The sequence below is a fragment of the Simochromis diagramma genome, unplaced genomic scaffold (genome assembly GCF_900408965.1).
Source record: "Simochromis diagramma unplaced genomic scaffold, fSimDia1.1 OVJJ01000583.1, whole genome shotgun sequence".
Classification (NCBI taxonomy): Eukaryota; Metazoa; Chordata; class Actinopteri; order Cichliformes; family Cichlidae; genus Simochromis; species Simochromis diagramma.
In genome coordinates this window covers 229740-246951 of record NW_024387285.1, presented here as the reverse complement: position 1 = coordinate 246951, position 17212 = coordinate 229740, and the positions used below count along the sequence as shown (strand labels likewise).

General features: G+C 39.9%; 1 protein-coding gene and 1 pseudogene across 1 annotated transcript; both read left to right on the top strand.

Annotated features, from left to right (window-relative positions):
- The first annotated feature begins 4310 nt into the window (after positions 1-4310).
- Positions 4311-8836, top strand: LOC120716186 (GTPase IMAP family member 8-like). The gene is made up of 3 exons (XM_040003621.1): positions 4311-4529; positions 5270-5872; positions 6072-8836. Exons 1-3 carry the CDS (start codon positions 4448-4450, stop codon positions 8816-8818), a joined length of 3432 nt encoding a protein of 1143 aa, XP_039859555.1. The 5' UTR covers positions 4311-4447; the 3' UTR covers positions 8819-8836.
- A 4859-nt stretch (positions 8837-13695) lies between these two features.
- LOC120716113 lies at positions 13696-15290 on the top strand (annotated as a pseudogene).
- The last annotated feature ends 1922 nt before the right edge of the window (positions 15291-17212 follow it).

Here is a 17212-nt window from a genome sequence, read left to right as displayed (position 1 = left end):
AAAGATCTGAAGAGTCACTTTATGAATTCTGCTCCCAGCACAGTGATGTCACAGACACACAGCTCAGGTAAGATCTGCAGGATGATCTGATCAATAATAAGAACTAAAATCAGTTCATGCACAGATTGCAGGATCTCTGTGGTTCTGTTTGTGACGTTTGATCTCAAAGACAAAAATCCAGAGAAATTATTTTTTGAATTTCGTGTCAAAAAGCTCGTCTGTTTTAAATTTGTTCAGATTTTAATAAAGTTACGCTTTTAATCCAGCCGGGCAGATGCAGTTTTGTTCAAGAGCGGAGAGTCTAAAGTCCAGGGACGATGAATTTAATTGCAGCCATAATGTTAGGAGCAATAAAAAATTCAATAATAAAAGTATAATATTTAACTGTAAGAATATTAACTGTGTAAATGTAGATCTGTGTGTATTAGTGCAGCTTCTATTCATGTTAATAACCAGGAGCCGTCAAAATAACATTTGGTTTTCAGAAAGTTTCAGACAGTCATGTCCCATCTGGTTTTAAGTTTGCTTTCATGGCCATCACAGTTATGGATGCTTTCCTTCTTTTCATCAGTTTACAGACATCAGAGTAATAAATATGAATACAGGAATACAGCTGAGTAACAGTAATGTAATACTCACTGTGACCTGTATGACCTCCTGTTAGTCTGTAGGAAAAAAACAAAAAAACCCAACTTGAATGACATCAGGTGCTTATTCCATCATAACCTGATGTATTTTTCTTTTTATGTATTCAAGTATTTTTATTTTTGTGACCGTAGCCATAATTTTCTCTTCTGCACCAACATCTGAAACTTTTGTATTAATCTTTAAAAAGGTTCATAAATCTTAGTCTCAGATTATCTAGGAACATAAAACTGAGAGCAGAGAATATTCAGAAAGGGCCTTTTTAAATCATTAACTAACATTCATATTAATAAAGCCGACCTTTGACCTGCAGTTAGATATAAAGTAAATGTGATGTGTATCATGTCCTGTGAGTCGATGAGTAACAGCATGCACAAAGAAGAAAATGATAACGTGTGAAAAAAGTGAACATTGACCACAGAGTAGATAACATCCACTGTGTACAGATAAACACAGACTTCTTGTTACCTTGTTTAATTTGAACAGAGGCAAACTCATCAAGTAAAGCCTCTAAGCTTGGTGGGAGCAAATATTAGAGTAACCTGACCTCTCAGAGTTCTTGTATATGCAAATCTGGAGGTTTATTTATGACCTCAGCAGTGATGGTCAGGGCTACTCGACATTGCTGTTGGATGTGCATGCAGATGTAGTTAAGCATGTATTTGATGACACAGCGACCAGGTGTTTTATCAGGACAGGTGAACACAAATGTCTGAGACACGACAGTGAGCCTCCCTGAGATGTATCCAGTCTGCAGTCAGAGATCTTATTCTGAGTATCCACAGCAGCCGTAGCCTCTCCAAGATCTTCTCCGTGCTGCACTCAATGAGCCCATTTTGAGAAACTCACGCCTCTCCCATCGTTCCAATCCCAGCGGGCAGCTTTGTGGGGGTTTGAACAGCCGGTTCCGCTTCCTTAATTCTGCGATAAGTCAGGGCCAAGCCAGCTCCGATCAGCCAGAACCCTGTTACCATGGTTCCAAATAGGTAGATATCTTCAGTACTCAGGCTCACCCAAGCCCATACTTGTCGTTGAGAAAGGGGTGTCAATTGCATTCAGAGACTAGTTGATCAAATCCATAATTCCTCTTTTAGGTTTTAGAGAACAGACTGTGAGAGAATATTCCAGGGAAAAGTAATACAAAAAACACGAAACTAGACAAGGACACAAGAGGCTAAGCAGGGAAGATAAGGGAGAGGAGGAGGAGAGGAGAAAAGTGCGACCGCCTTCGTCAAGAGCAAGAGCAGAATCGGCTCCTTGAGCACAAGAATGACAACATCACAGAACGCAAGTATGGCGAAGCTCGCGGCTCTCCAATGGGAGATTGAGAGACCAGTGTTGGACTGTAGAACTGCTTTGAAATTCATATGAGCTGTTCGCACTAAAGTAAAAAGCACCATCACTTCATGCGGATACCCCTTTGGCGCCAGCTGCTGCCTCAAGGCTGGAGCTGAACAACAACACCCTGATAACGACTGTGTTTAGTCTGTTCCTTCCCATTCCATGCAAGGCCAACTGGGTTGGCTGGAAGACTGTTTACTTAGCCTGGCAGGGCGAAGGACACTGTCTCAGCTTGACTCTGGACACACACACACACACATATACACTGATATGCACACACTCATCCCCCTCCCTTTCCAAACGCCTTCGATGCTTGTTGCCTCCTGGGAACACGGCGGGTCTGAGCCCGCGCTGGAATGGTAGCGCTGGGCAGGATGGCTGCTGTGTTCGCTTCGGATGACTCCTCACCCCCCACCCGACCCTGTTGCTGGTCACGTGCTCCATAATGTTGTGCTGTGGACATTTATGTGCTTTTTGTGCAGAGGAGTTTTTTTGTTTCCTGTTCTCATGCTGTCCTCCTGTAGCCCAGCATGAGTAGAGGTCTCTTTTTTTCCTCTTGTACTTTCCCATTGTAGTGTATATTTCAGTGTTTTTTTCTGTAACGCTGCCGATCTCCGACCTGTATGCCCATGTGATGTCTGTGTTGTGTGTGTAAGGTCGGGGGGGGGGGGTGTCCTATTTCACTGCAGGGCAACCTGCACGTGGCGAATAAAGCCTTGATTGATTGATTGATTGATTGACTGTACACACTGCACAACAAATAAGAGATCAGAAGCTTAGTGTCAAAGGGGCCAATATGTGACTGTGGAGACAGCAGAGCAATTTTCACAAACTTTATTTACAAGTTTAAGCAAAGGAATAAACTTGGTGAGGGATTCGGGGCTTGTTGTTTGAACACGACTCGTAGTGTGGAGATCTAAAGCTGTAACTGTGGACAGAGGAGTGGGTGATTAGCGTGGGTATGAAACTTCTCCAGGCGTGAATGAATTTGAAAGAGGAATATGACTCATGTTGCAGGCAGAGTTGGTGACACTTTGAGGAGCAGCTGAAGGTCCGGGTGAGCTGAAGAGAGCGATGCTGGGCTGGCCTGAGTTAAAAGAGATCCAGTGCAAAGCGGTGGCAAGAGGGCAGCCAGGTGCCATACTGAAATCCTTCCCAGGAGTCAGAGCGTGAAACAGGTGGTGTGACCAGAGAGCTGTAGCACAAGAAAAGCAAGGTGGGTACATAGACTAGAAGTAATACACACAAACATCCTGAGACTCAGACTGAAAACCCCACAAAGGAGGGGGGATGGGGTTGGGGTGGGTTTCTGCTCTATGGCAGGGATGTCAAACTCCAGTCCTCGAGGGCCGGTGTCCTGAAACTTTTAAATGTCTCTGCTGCAACACACCTGAAGAACATTAGTAGGTCATTAGCAAGACTCTATAGAACTTATATGTGTTGGGTATATGATGACATGTGCAAATCCTTTAAATGAGTTTTTCGAGACACTGACAAATGAAGTATTTATTGCTGAAAAACAGTCATATCTTTGACCTGCAGATAGTCTGTAAGATAGAGATCAGGTTTCTTTGTGACTAATGATAGCAACATGGCCAAATGACACTGAGAATAACCCACTAAGTAAATGCTGAAATAAGGGTGGATGATCTTCACTAGACACTCAAACGGAAAAGTTTTGGATTTCAGTTTGAACCCCCCCAACTTTATTCTTGACTCAAATAAGGAGAGTTCATTTGGAAGAACCGAACATGATTCATTGAGAGTACTTTCATTCACCTTAAAGTGAACAACAGTCTGAAAGGGACTTTCTGCCATGTTTTACAGGCAGTCATGCTTCTGAAGACTAGTTTTTGTTCGCTTTGTTGTGAATATTTACATAAAACCATCCAAGTGTCTGTATCCAGCACCGTCTGTGCAAAACTCCTTTGATGTCAGAGGTTCAAACATGAAAAACAAACAGTTTTCTCTGTCATTGTTGTTTTTTCTTTTAACTCCACAGTCAGTGAGTTCTGCAGCTGAATGACAGCATGGCAGCAGCATCTGGTGAGTCTTACTTTGTCACACTTACATGCAGTACCTGTGAGTTACCTCCCTCTACAAGCACTTTTTGACAATAATTTAATTGTTTCTTGGTTTCTCCTGTTTGGAGAAATGTGAAAAAAATGAAGAAAACGTGATTATTAGAGGATAAACGATGTGACTACAGGTGAATATTTTACAGCAGGTCTCATCTGAGTGTCTTTGCTGAACCAGGCTGCTGTGTTGCATGCAACATGCTTTAACAATGTGTTTAACCAATAACATTTGACAGAATGTGTTTTCTGAAAATTAAAAGTCACATTTAATAATCTTTCCCAGAACTAATGTGATCTGTTCATGCAGTCAGCCGTTGACATTAAAAGTGCTTTGTTCCATCTGATGTAGTCATTGCAGGATAACACGTCTCAATGCACAATGCATGTTTTTCTTTATCTTTGCAGGACCACAAGACACTTTTCCCAGACGTCGCAGGAAGAGCATCGATTTTGTGCCACCCCACAGTGAGTTTTTAAAGAAAAGATTATGTTTAATGCAAACTTTAACTGGGCAATTTAAGGTGGAAGACATTAGACAGGAGCAGGTGAAGACAAAATATAGCAGGAAGTGTGAAGCCTGTTTGGAAAAATGAAAAACCTCTTAGTGCACGGACTCTGCTTTCTCTCTTTACATTTAGAGCTCATATAATGTATAGAAAAGTGAAGAAAACTATTTTATGTAAACTTTTGGGGGTCATATCTGGGAGAGGTTACAGCAAATGTCTCCTTAACTTCATGTTAACAGATCAAACATTCAGGATACCAGTGTTTGTGTAGCTCTATGCCACAGACATGAAGTTGGTGCAATTTATTGAAACTGTGATGTATCCTGTGGTAATGATGATCAAAAGAGATTATAGAAATAAAATTGTGCCAAACAAGAAAAAAAAATTGGTCTTCAGGTTCTGTGGATGTAAAACTGAGCTTTTAACAGAGGTTAAGTTTATTTTTCAACTCTCAAACTTTATGTTGTATTCTCACATGTGAATATATATTTATGGCTCAGTAATGATCCATAAATACGAGAAAAAAATAACACATATTTAAACAAACTGACAATTTTTGTGCATTTTTCAGTAACTCAGTGGTTACAAGTGGAAAATGATTAAATTTAGATTAATTAAAACCTATGATATAATGTTGTTGCTGCTTGTATTAACTTTGAAAGATTCTTTGTTCAGTGTTGGTCTTTGCTGTCGTTTCAGTGTCTGAGCTCAGAGCTGTCCTGCTGGGGAACAGCTGGTCTGTGAGGAGCTCAGCGGGGAACATTATACTGGGAGAGAACAAGTTCAACCCTGAGGAAGATCTGGACCGATGTGTGAGAGTCAGCGGACAGATTCAAGGGAAAGAAATAGTTCTCATCAACACTCCAGATCTGCTTCATCCAAACATCTCAGAGGAGAAATTAAAGGAACATGTGAACAACTGTGTGAGGCTCTCTGATCCTGGACCTCATGTGTTCCTGCTGGTTCTACAGCCTGAAGACTTCACTGAGCATCAAAAAACGAGACTCTGCAGAGTCCTGAACTTCTTCAGTGATCATTCCTTTGATCATTCACTGGTTCTGATATCACCACCCAGGCGTCCAGGTTTACGGCATCGTGTCATGTATCATGCACCTATACAGGAAATGATCAGACGATATAATAACAAGTCACTGCAGCTTGAAAACCTCAACATTCGGGAGTTACTAGAAAACATGGAACGCATTGTAGAAATGAACAATGGAACACATGTGACCTGTCAGCACACCAGCGCTGAACAAAGAAAAGAAGCTCCTGTTACTTTGAATGATCCTCAGCCTGTTGGTAAGTAAAAAACCCCAAACTCTATCTGTAGATATTTTAACATAAAGACACTTTCTAAAGTGCTCAGAAGGAACGATCCACCAAAAACATGAAGCAGCATTTACTGAAGATGGAAAAAGTGAAGAAAGACCAAAAGGCTTTTAGGATCAGTCAGACTGTCTGAGAGTAATTTCCTGTTTGTATCTTTGCTCCTTTACAGGACGTGGACTCTGCATGTTGCTGTTTGGAGGAAACTCAGCAAAGAAGACAGCACTCTGTAACTTTATTGTGAAGAAAAATTACGATTTTTCAGGATTTTCTCCAGACAGACAAGTTTTCCATGGAGAGTGGAGAGGAAAACCTTTAACAGTAGTGAAAACTCCCGACTTCTTAAGTCCGTCTCTGAAAGCAGCGAGAGAAGAGATGAAGAGCTGTGTGAGTCTCTGTCCTCCTGGACCAAACGTTCTGCTGCTGATGGTGAAACCTTCTGATTTCACTGTGCAGAGCAGAAAAACTCTCAGTTTGACCCTGAGTGTGTTTAATGGAGATGCCTTTAAACACTCAATGGTCATCATCACAGATGAGGAGAAGATGGGACGTTCAGTTAATTCTCTACTTAGAGATTGTGAAGGTAGACACTACAACATGTTTAAAAATGATCATCGACAGTTAATGCAGAAGATTGTTCTCATGCACGATGTTCTCAAAGGAAAATTCCTCACAGTCACCGAAGAGACCATCAGACCAAAGTCTGAAGACATAAAAGAACCACCTGAAAAGATCAGAAGAATAGAATCAGAACTCTTCAAACCATCTTTAAACCTGGTTCTGTTTGGGAGGAGAGGAGCAGGGAAGACGTCAGCAGCCAAGGCCATTTTAGGTCAGACTGAGCTTCATTCAGCCTCCAACTCATCAGAGTGTGTTAAACATCAGGGAGAGGTGTGTGGACGTTGGGCTTCCCTGGTGGAGCTGCCTGCCTTGTATGGAAAACCTCAGGAGGCAGTGATGGAGGAATCACTCAGGTGTATCTCCCTCTGTGATCCTGAGGGTGTCCATGCCTTCATCCTGGTCCTACCTGTGGCTCCCCTCACTGATGAAGACAAGGGAGAGTTAGAGACCATCCAGGACACATTCAGCTCTCGAGTCAATGACTTCACCATGATTCTGTTCACTGTGGACTCAGATCCTACAGATCCAGCTGTTGTTAACTTTGTAAGACAAGACAAAGACATTCAGAAGCTCTGTCAGACTTACAGAGGACGATATGTTGTTCTTAACATCAAAGAAAAGCAAACCATCATGAACCTTCTGCATGAAGTGGAAAATATGAAAGCTGAAGGATCCAAATGCTTCACAAAGGACATGTTCACCAAAGCTCAAATGGAGAAGGTAACAAGACTTAAAGCTGAACTGCAAGAAGTTAAACGCAGCAGTGTGGCTTCATCTGATGATGCACATCAAGCTGAACAGTCCATCAGGATGGTGCTGCTTGGAAAAACTGGCAATGGAAAAAGTGCAACTGCAAACACCATTTTGGGCAAAAAGGTGTTTTTATCCAGAGTCAGTCAGATTTCTGTGACCAGAGAATGTCAGAAAGCCGCAGGAGAGATTGATGGATGTCCTGTTGTTGTGGTCGACACCCCCGGCTTGTTTGACACAAAACTGTCCAGTTATGAAGTTCGACAGGAGCTTCTGAACTGTATCAGCATGTTGTCTCCTGGACCTCACGTGTTCTTACTGGTGCTGCAGATCGGTCGATTTACAGAGGAGGAGAAAGAAACTGTGAAAATAATCAAAGAGATTTTTGGAAAGAAGTCAGGAAACTTCATCATTGTTACCTTCACCAGAGGAGATGAGCTTGAAGACACATCCATTGAAAGTTACATAGAAGAAGACTGTTCTGATTTTGTAAAAACTCTGATTAAAGACTGTGGAGGCAGATACCACATCTTCAACAACAAAGATCCAAAAAACCGTAGACAAGTGTCAGACCTGCTGATGAAAATTGAAGCCATGTTGAAAGACAATGGTGGTGGATACTACACCACTGAGATGTTCCAAGAGGCCGAGGCAGCGATACAGAAGAAAGTGGAGAGGATACTGAAAGAGAAGGATGAAGACATGATGAGAGAGAGGGAGGAGCTTAAAAGGAAACATGAAGAAGAAATGCAAAAAATAAAAAGAGAAATGGAGGAACAGATCTCTAAATTTGAGTCTGAGAAAGAGCAGAGTATGAAACAACTCAAACAGATGGAGGAACGCATTAACCAGGAGCGAGAAGCGAGAGAGACAGAACAGAAAATCAGAGAAGATGAGGAGAGAAAGAAGAAAAAACAGGAAGAAACTCAACGAGAACAATGGAAACAAAAACTGGAAACTTTGGAGAAGCAAATAGAATCTGAATCAAAAGAAGAGCTCATCAAAGAGCTGGAGCAAAACAGAGAAGAAATGAGACGAGAGAGAGAGGCCTGGGAAATGGAAAGGAAAGACTGGTGGGACAATAGGGATCAAGAAAGTAAACCGAGACAAGAAGCAGAAGAAGTGAAAATTAAAAAGCTGACAGAAAAATATGAAAAGGAAAAAGAAGATTATCACAGAAGAATAAAAGATTACAGTGTCAGAATAGAACAGGAGGAAAGAAAAAGAAAAGAATTAGAGAAAGACCACAAGGAAGAAATGAAACAAATGAAGCAGAAACATAAAGACGAGGCCAGAAATCAAGCTGAAGACATCAATGACTTCAAAGAGAAATACACCAGGGACTTTGAATCTCTGATAGAGAAATACAATGATGAGATAAGGAATCTGAAGCAGGAGCATGAGAAACAGAAACATAATTATGCTGATTTGCACAAGGTCTCCAGTGACAACGAAGAAAGACTGAAGAAAGAATTGGAGGAAATGCAGAAAAAGCACGAAGATGAAATTAAGAAATATAAACAAAAGCATAAATGCATCATAGCCTGATGACTTTAAACAGTGCAGCAGTAAAACAGAGAAGAACACATGAGTTTCATACCAGTTGTTGAAAGTGAACATAAAATAAAAATGGGCGAGTGATAGAGAGAGCACCACTTTTGTTGTTTTACTTAACAAAGCAGCAAAATGCAAAATCGCTGCAATGAAGAAGAAGACTGCTGAAACCTGTCATTTTTAGACTCTGGAAAGGCAGCAGTGTCAGCAAGACACCAACATCTGTGTTTATTATTAGAGCCATATTTTTACACTGTGAGTGTTTTTTACTATTGTGCCCAGCAGGTGGTGCTCTCATAAAAGGACATTAATTTTCTATCTTCTCTGTTTGAAAGTAAAAGTAATTCACCAAATTATTGTCTGTTTATGATTTCCACTGCAAACCTGGAAATACTGAACAGTCTACAGATGATGTATCTGAAATATTAATTGTATGATTTGTATTATATGAGCCACAAATATTTTATGGCAGGGTTAAAAACATAATTGTAATAACTTCTGAAGTGTTCTTTGCAAGTTGTATTCATTTAAATGGGAAGAAAAATAGTTGTGAAAAATGTATTTTAAATTTACTTTGTAAAGAATAAGATAACAAACTTAGATATAAAACTGGTGAATGTCAAAATACATGCACGGAATAATTACTGATATTGAGGGTTAAAAAATTATATGATGTTATTACATTATTTTCTATGTATGTCCTGGTCTGTTTTAAAATAAAACAATGCATTTGAGCACTCTATGTTTCTATATAGTTTGATGCAATTATTTCAGTACGTAGGAAATGTTTTTATTGACTTTTATTGACTATGAACAGTTTTTACTCTGACTTTATTGTTGGACACTATACGCCTGCAGGCCATAGTTTCCATATGGAAAATCAGAGTGAATGAAAAAAAAGTTTGTTGGTCATTATGTAATAAGAATGTTTTAATAAAAAATAAATGTCCTCCTATTAATGCATTGTGTGTGGTCTGATTACTGGAAAGTCGGGAACATATATGGATATGTGGCAGACTTTCTTTATAAATAATCTAAAAGGGCTAAAATGTTGTTCTTCAGTTTTGTTGGATCAAGTTACAGAAGCATAGAGCTGCCACCCAAGCAAAAGAGAAATAGAGGTATACCATGAAGACTTTACTGTTCTAACAATATACTTTTCATGTTTGTACATTATAATGGCAGTGGATGCTTGTAAGCAGGAATGCCAACAGAGAGGAAATTATACCTGTGATGAAACAGTTTTCAGCTTGTGTTGCCTTATAGTGTCAGAGAACTCCTGACTTCCACTAAGCACATCAGATAAATCCATTGAACTGTATCTCTTCCTGAGAGCCTACATACTGAAGATCGTGGCAAATGAATGTCTATGTAACCAAATCTATGTTCTCCAGTGAAGAATCAAAATTAAACCAGGTCCTTGCCATTTACAAGTCCCACAGCCCCACCTGGGACTACTCTTCCTGTGATGCTACTTTTTCATTCTAAGTGGAGATTTTTAGTTGCAATGACACTACTACAATCCAGTTTTTGAAAAGAACACATGCTATTTGTATCTGTCACGGTCCGGGGCAGCGGCCGTGTGAAGAGTGGAAAGGAGGACTCAAATGCAGCACTTACTCAGATGTGAAGGTGATTTATTGACAATACTGAACATAAAGTGGAGATGGCAAACAGAACTAAGGACGAACTAAACTGGGATAAACTACACAGAGGAGTGGCAAACCTGAACATGAAGGGAGAACAGCAGGGAGAACAGCAGGGAGAGCACGCAGGGGATTTCACAAGGTATGAATACAGACGACGCGACGAGGAGCAGAGGAAAACACACACTATAAGTACACAGAGAGACACTGGGAAATCACACACAGGTGGGAGACACAGCTGACCTGGTTAACCTGACGAGACAGGGAACACTGACACCAGGGACCCAATAGAGGGAGCACAAACCCAAAACCCAGTATCTAAAATCCCAAAACACAAACCAATCCCAAAACAGCCCAGTGAATAATAATGAAAGTAATAACAATAAAGAACACAAACACAAAGTCACCAAGTCATGGGTCGCAGGACCATGACAGTAGCCTTTATTTTTAAACAAATAAAGGGATCAGTTATGAGTTTATAATGAATTGAACCCATCTGGGTTTATTTTGGGAATGTACACCTTTTCAATGATATCTTTTTACTACAAATAGCTTTATAAAAGTAGTGTTGCTTTACTTTAAAAACCCAAACAACGTACTTATTTAAATTTTCATTGTGACAAGAATATAACAAAAAACACAAAAAAGAAACAAAAAAAAACCCAAACAAAAACAAAAGAGGAACAAATTGGGGCACTGCTCCAGGCATCATACAAATAAAGAGATATATTAGCTGAATTAAGTCACAGAATCTTCAAGGCTCTGCTTGTATTTATGCCATTTAGTCCAACGTTGTAGAAAAGGTGACCTTTTAAACGTAGGAAGAAAGTCCACTCGGACAGGATCCTTCTTAAGCCTTCTTAAGCTTCTTAAGCTGCCTTTATGACAGCTGGGATAGGCTCCAGCACTGCCCGCGACCCTGAAAAGGATAAGCGGAAGTGAATGGATATAGTGTGTTGTTGCCATTTTGTTTTTGTGGCCCTTCGTAGAGTTTAGACATGGGTTTAGTGGGCAGACATTTGTAGGCATTTGTAAAAACTTTGACAAGATCAATTACTGGGGAGGAGGCACCCTTTATTTCTAAATTGCAAAAATGACGTACCTGCAGATATCTGAACAGGTCCGCATTTTCCTGATTAAATTCTGTTTTCAATTTTTTAAAATGATTTAAAAGTGCCCCCTTCCACAAACAGACACAGGTTGGATTGGAAAAGGTTTAACTGCTCGGAGTATGTTGGATCTAACCTTCCAGGTGGGAACAAATTTTAATATTGCTCCCCAGATTGTAATTTGTTAACAACTTCATGGCCAAATTAAGAGTGTTTTTCACAATATGGTTATTTAAGTTGCCTCTCCTTGATTTTCTACCAAGTCATGTTTGGGAGGAGACTTGCCCATGCTCAACTCAATTTGTTTCCATTGGTCCTCCACGCTGGGGAACACCAACAAACAATATTTCTCAGATGTGCTGCCAAGTAATATTCCTTTAAGTTAGGGAGGGCCAGTCCGCCATGTTCTTTATCGATTTGAAGGGTTTTAATTTTATCCTGGTCTAACTCCTGCCCATATAAAGCGTGATATTAACTTGTCCCAAGCATTGAATTGGAAGATCTGGGATTTTAATGGGTTAGACCATAAAAAAGATATGTATAATTGTTGGTGCAATTTATTGAAACTGTGATGTATCCTGTGGTAATGATGATCAAAAGAGATTATAGAAATAAAATTGTGCCAAACAAGAAAAAAAAATTGGTCTTCAGTTCTGTGGATGTAAAACTGAGCTTTTAACAGAGGTTAAGTTTATTTTTCAACTCTCAAACTTTATGTTGTATTCTCACATGTGAATATATATTATGGCTCAGTAATGATCCATAAATACGAGAAAAAAATAACACATATTTAAACAAACTGACAATTTTTGTGCATTTTTCAGTAACTCAGTGGTTACAAGTGGAAAATGATTAAATTTAGATTAATTAAAACCTATGATATAATGTTGTTGCTGCTTGTATTAACTTTGAAAGATTCTTTGTTCAGTGTTGGTCTTTGCTGTCGTTTCAGTGTCTGAGCTCAGAGCTGTCCTGCTGGGGAACAGCTGGTCTGTGAGGAGCTCAGCGGGGAACATTATACTGGGAGAGAACAAGTTCAACCCTGAGGAAGATCTGGACCGATGTGTGAGAGTCAGCGGACAGATTCAAGGGAAAGAAATAGTTCTCATCAACACTCCAGATCTGCTTCATCCAAACATCTCAGAGGAGAATTAAAGGAACATGTGAACAACTGTGTGAGGCTCTCTGATCCTGGACCTCATGTGTTCCTGCTGGTTCTACCGCCTGAAGACTTCACTGAGCATCAAAAAACGAGACTCTGCAGAGTCCTGAACTTCTTCAGTGATCATTCCTTTGATCATTCACTGGTTCTGATATCACCACCCAGGCGTCCAGGTTTACGGCATCGTGTCATGTATCATGCAACCTATACAGGAAATGATCAGACGATGTAATAACAAGTCACTGCAGCTTGAAAACCTCAACATTCGGGAGTTACTAGAAAACATGGAACGCATGTAGAAATGAACAATGGAACACATGTGACCTGTCAGCACACCCAGCGCTGAACAAAGGAAAAGAAGCTCCTGTTACTTTGAATGATCCTCAGCCTGTTGGTAAGTAAAAAACCCCCAAACTCTATCTGTAGATATTTTAACATAAAGACACTTCTAAAGTGCTCAGAAGGAACGATCCACCAAAAAAACATGAAGCAGCATTTACTGAAGATGGAAAAAGTGAAGAAAGACCAAAAGGCTTTTAGGATCAGTCAGACTGTCTGAGAGTAATTTCCTGTTTGTATCTTTGCTCCTTTACAGGACGTGGACTCTGCATGTTGCTGTTGGAGGAAACTCAGCAAAGAAGACAGCACTCTGTAACTTTATTGTGAAGAAAAATTACGATTTTTCAGGATTTTCTCCAGACAGACAAGTTTTCCATGGAGAGTGGAGAGGAAAACCTTTAACAGTAGTGAAAACTCCCGACTTCTTAAGTCCGTCTCTGAAAGCAGCGAGAGAAGAGATGAAGAGCTGTGTGAGTCTCTGTCCTCCTGGACCAAACGTTCTGCTGCTGATGGTGAAACCTTCTGATTTCACTGTGCAGAGCAGAAAAACTCTCAGTTTGACCCTGAGTGTGTTAATGGAGATGCCTTTAAACACTCAATGGTCATCATCACAGATGAGGAGAAGATGGGACGTTCAGTTAATTCTCTACTTAGAGATTGTGAAGGTAGACACTACAACATGTTTAAAAATGATCATCGACAGTTAATGCAGAAGATTGTTCTCATGCACGATGTTCTCAAAGGAAAATTCCTCACAGTCACCGAAGAGACCATCAGACCAAAGTCTGAAGACATAAAAGAACCACCTGAAAAGATCAGAAGAATAGAATCAGAACTCTTCAAACCATCTTTAAACCTGGTTCTGTTTGGGAGGAGAGGAGCAGGGAAGACGTCAGCAGCCAAGGCCATTTTAGGTCAGACTGAGCTTCATTCAGCCTCAAACTCATCAGAGTGTGTTAAACATCGGGAGAGGTGTGTGGACGTTGGGCTTCCCTGGTGGAGCTGCCTGCCTTGTATGGAAAACCTCAGGAGGCAGTGATGGAGGAATCACTCAGGTGTATCTCCCTCTGTGATCCTGAGGGTGTCCATGCCTTCATCCTGGTCCTACCTGTGGCTCCCCTCACTGATGACGACAAGGGAGAGTTAGAGACCATCCAGGACACATTCAGCTCTCGAGTCAATGACTTCACCATGATTCTGTTCACTGTGGACTCAGATCCTACAGATCCAGCTGTTGTTAACTTTGTAAGACAAGACAAAGACATTCAGAAGCTCTGTCAGACTTACAGAGGACAATATGTTGTTCTTAACATCAAAGAAAAGCAAACCATCATGAACCTTCTGCATGAAGTGGAAAATATGAAAGCTGAAGGATCCAAATGCTTCACAAAGGACATGTTCACCAAAGCTCAAATGGAGAAGGTAACAAGACTTAAAGCTGAACTGCAGGAAGTTAAACGCAGCAGTGTGGCTTCATCTGATGATGCACATCAAGCTGAACAGTCCATCAGGATGGTGCTGCTTGGAAAAACTGGCAATGGAAAAAGTGCAACTGCAAACACCATTTTGGGCAAAAAGGTGTTTTTATCCAGAGTCAGTCAGATTTCTGTGACCAGAGAATGTCAGAAAGCCGCAGGAGAGATTGATGGATGTCCTGTTGTTGTGGTCGACACCCCCGGCTTGTTTGACACAAAACTGTCCAGTTATGAAGTTCGACAGGAGCTTCTGAACTGTATCAGCATGTTGTCTCCTGGACCTCACGTGTTCTTACTGGTGCTGCAGATCGGTCGATTTACAGAGGAGGAGAAAGAAACTGTGAAATAATCAAAGAGATTTTTGGAAAGAAGTCAGGAAACTTCATCATTGTTACCTTCACCAGAGGAGATGAGCTTGAAGACACATCCATTGAAAGTTACATAGAAGAAGACTGTTCTGATTTTGTAAAAACTCTGATTAAAGACTGTGGAGGCAGATACCACATCTTCAACAACAAAGATCCAAAAAACCGTAGACAAGTGTCAGACCTGCTGATGAAAATTGAAGCCATGTTGAAAGACAATGGTGGTGGATACTACACCACTGAGATGTTCCAAGAGGCCGAGGCAGCGATACAGAAGAAAGTGGAGAGGATACTGAAAGAGAAGGATGAAGACATGATGAGAGAGAGGGAGGAGCTTAAAAGGAACATGAAGAAGAAATGCAAAAAATAAAAGAGAAATGGAGGAACAGATCTCTAAATTTGAGTCTGAGAAAGAGCAGAGTATGAAACAACTCAAACAGATGGAGGAACGCATTAACCAGGAGCGAGAAGCGAGAGAGACAGAACAGAAAATCAGAGAAGATGAGGAGAGAAAGAAGAAAAAACAGGAAGAAACTCAACGAGAACAATGGAAACAAAAACTGGAAACTTTGGAGAAGCAAATAGAATCTGAATCAAAAGAAGAGCTCATCAAAGAGCTGGAGCAAAACAGAGAAGAAATGAGACGAGAGAGAGAGGCCTGGGAAATGGAAAGGAAAGACTGGTGGGACAATAGGGATCAAGAAAGTAAACCGAGACAAGAAGCAGAAGAAGTGAAAATTAAAAAGCTGACAGAAAAATATGAAAAGGAAAAAGAAGATTATCACAGAAGAATAAAAGATACAGTGTCAGAATAGAACAGGAGGAAAGAAAAAGAAAAGAATTAGAGAAAGACCACAAGGAAGAAATGAAACAAATGAAGCAGAAACATAAAGACGAGGCCAGAAATCAAGCTGAAGACATCAATGACTTCAAAGAGAAATACACCAGGGACTTTGAATCTCTGATAGAGAAATACAATGATGAGATAAGGAATCTGAAGCAGGAGCATGAGAAACAGAAACATAATTATGCTGATTTGCACAAGGTCTCCAGTGACAACGAAGAAAGACTGAAGAAAGAATTGGAGGAAATGCAGAAAAAGCACGAAGATGAAATTAAGAAATATAAACAAAAGCATAAATGCATCATAGCCTGATGACTTTAAACAGTGCAGCAGTAAAACAGAGAAGAACACATGAGTTTCATACCAGTGTTTGAAAGTGAACATAAAATAAAAATGGGCGAGTGATAGAGAGAGCACCACTTTTGTTGTTTTACTTAACAAAGCAGCAAAATGCAAAATCGCTGCAATGAAGAAGAAGACTGCTGAAACCTGTCATTTTTAGACTCTGGAAAGGCAGCAGTGTCAGCAAGACACCAACATCTGTGTTTATTATTAGAGCCATATTTTTACACTGTGAGTGTTTTTACTATTGTGCCCAGCAGGTGGTGCTCTCATAAAAGGACATTAATTTTCTATCTTCTCTGTTTGAAAGTAAAAGTAATTCACCAAATTATTGTCTGTTTATGATTTCCACTGCAAACCTGGAAATACTGAACAGTCTACAGATGATGTATCTGAAATATTAATTGTATGATTTGTATTATATGAGCCACAAATATTTTATGGCAGGGTTAAAAACATAATTGTAATAACTTCTGAAGTGTTCTTTGCAAGTTGTATTCATTTAAATGGGAAGAAAAATAGTTGTGAAAAATGTATTTTAAATTTACTTTGTAAAGAATAAGATAACAAACTTAGATATAAAACTGGTGAATGTCAAAATACATGCACGGAATAATTACTGATATTGAGGGTTAAAAAATTATATGATGTTATTACATTATTTTCTATGTATGTCCTGGTCTGTTTAAAATAAAACAATGCATTTGAGCACTCTATGTTTCTATATAGTTTGATGCAATTATTTCAGTACGTAGGAAATGTTTTTATTGACTTTTATTGACTATGAACAGTTTTTACTCTGACTTTATTGTTGGACACTATACGCCTGCAGGCCATAGTTTCCATATGGAAAATCAGAGTGAATGAAAAAAAAGTTTGTTGGTCATTATGTAATAAGAATGTTTTATAAAAATAAAATGTCCTCCTATTAATGCATTGTGTGTGGTCTGATTACTGGAAAGTCGGGAACATATATGGATATGTGGCAGACTTTCTTTATAAATAATCTAAAAGGGCTAAAATGTTGTTCTTCAGTTTTGTTGGATCAAGTTACAGAAGCATAGAGCTGCCACCCAAGCAAAAGAGAAATAGAGGTATACCATGAA

Coding starts and splice junctions, on each gene's coding strand:
- LOC120716186 (XM_040003621.1), top strand. CDS start 4,448: ATGTTTTTCTTTATCTTTGCAGGACCACAAGACACTTTTCCCAGACGT. Junction 4,530..5,269: donor CGATTTTGTGCCACCCCACA/GTGAGTTTTTAA, acceptor CTGTCGTTTCAG/TGTCTGAGCTCAGAGCTGTC. Junction 5,873..6,071: donor GAATGATCCTCAGCCTGTTG/GTAAGTAAAAAA, acceptor GCTCCTTTACAG/GACGTGGACTCTGCATGTTG.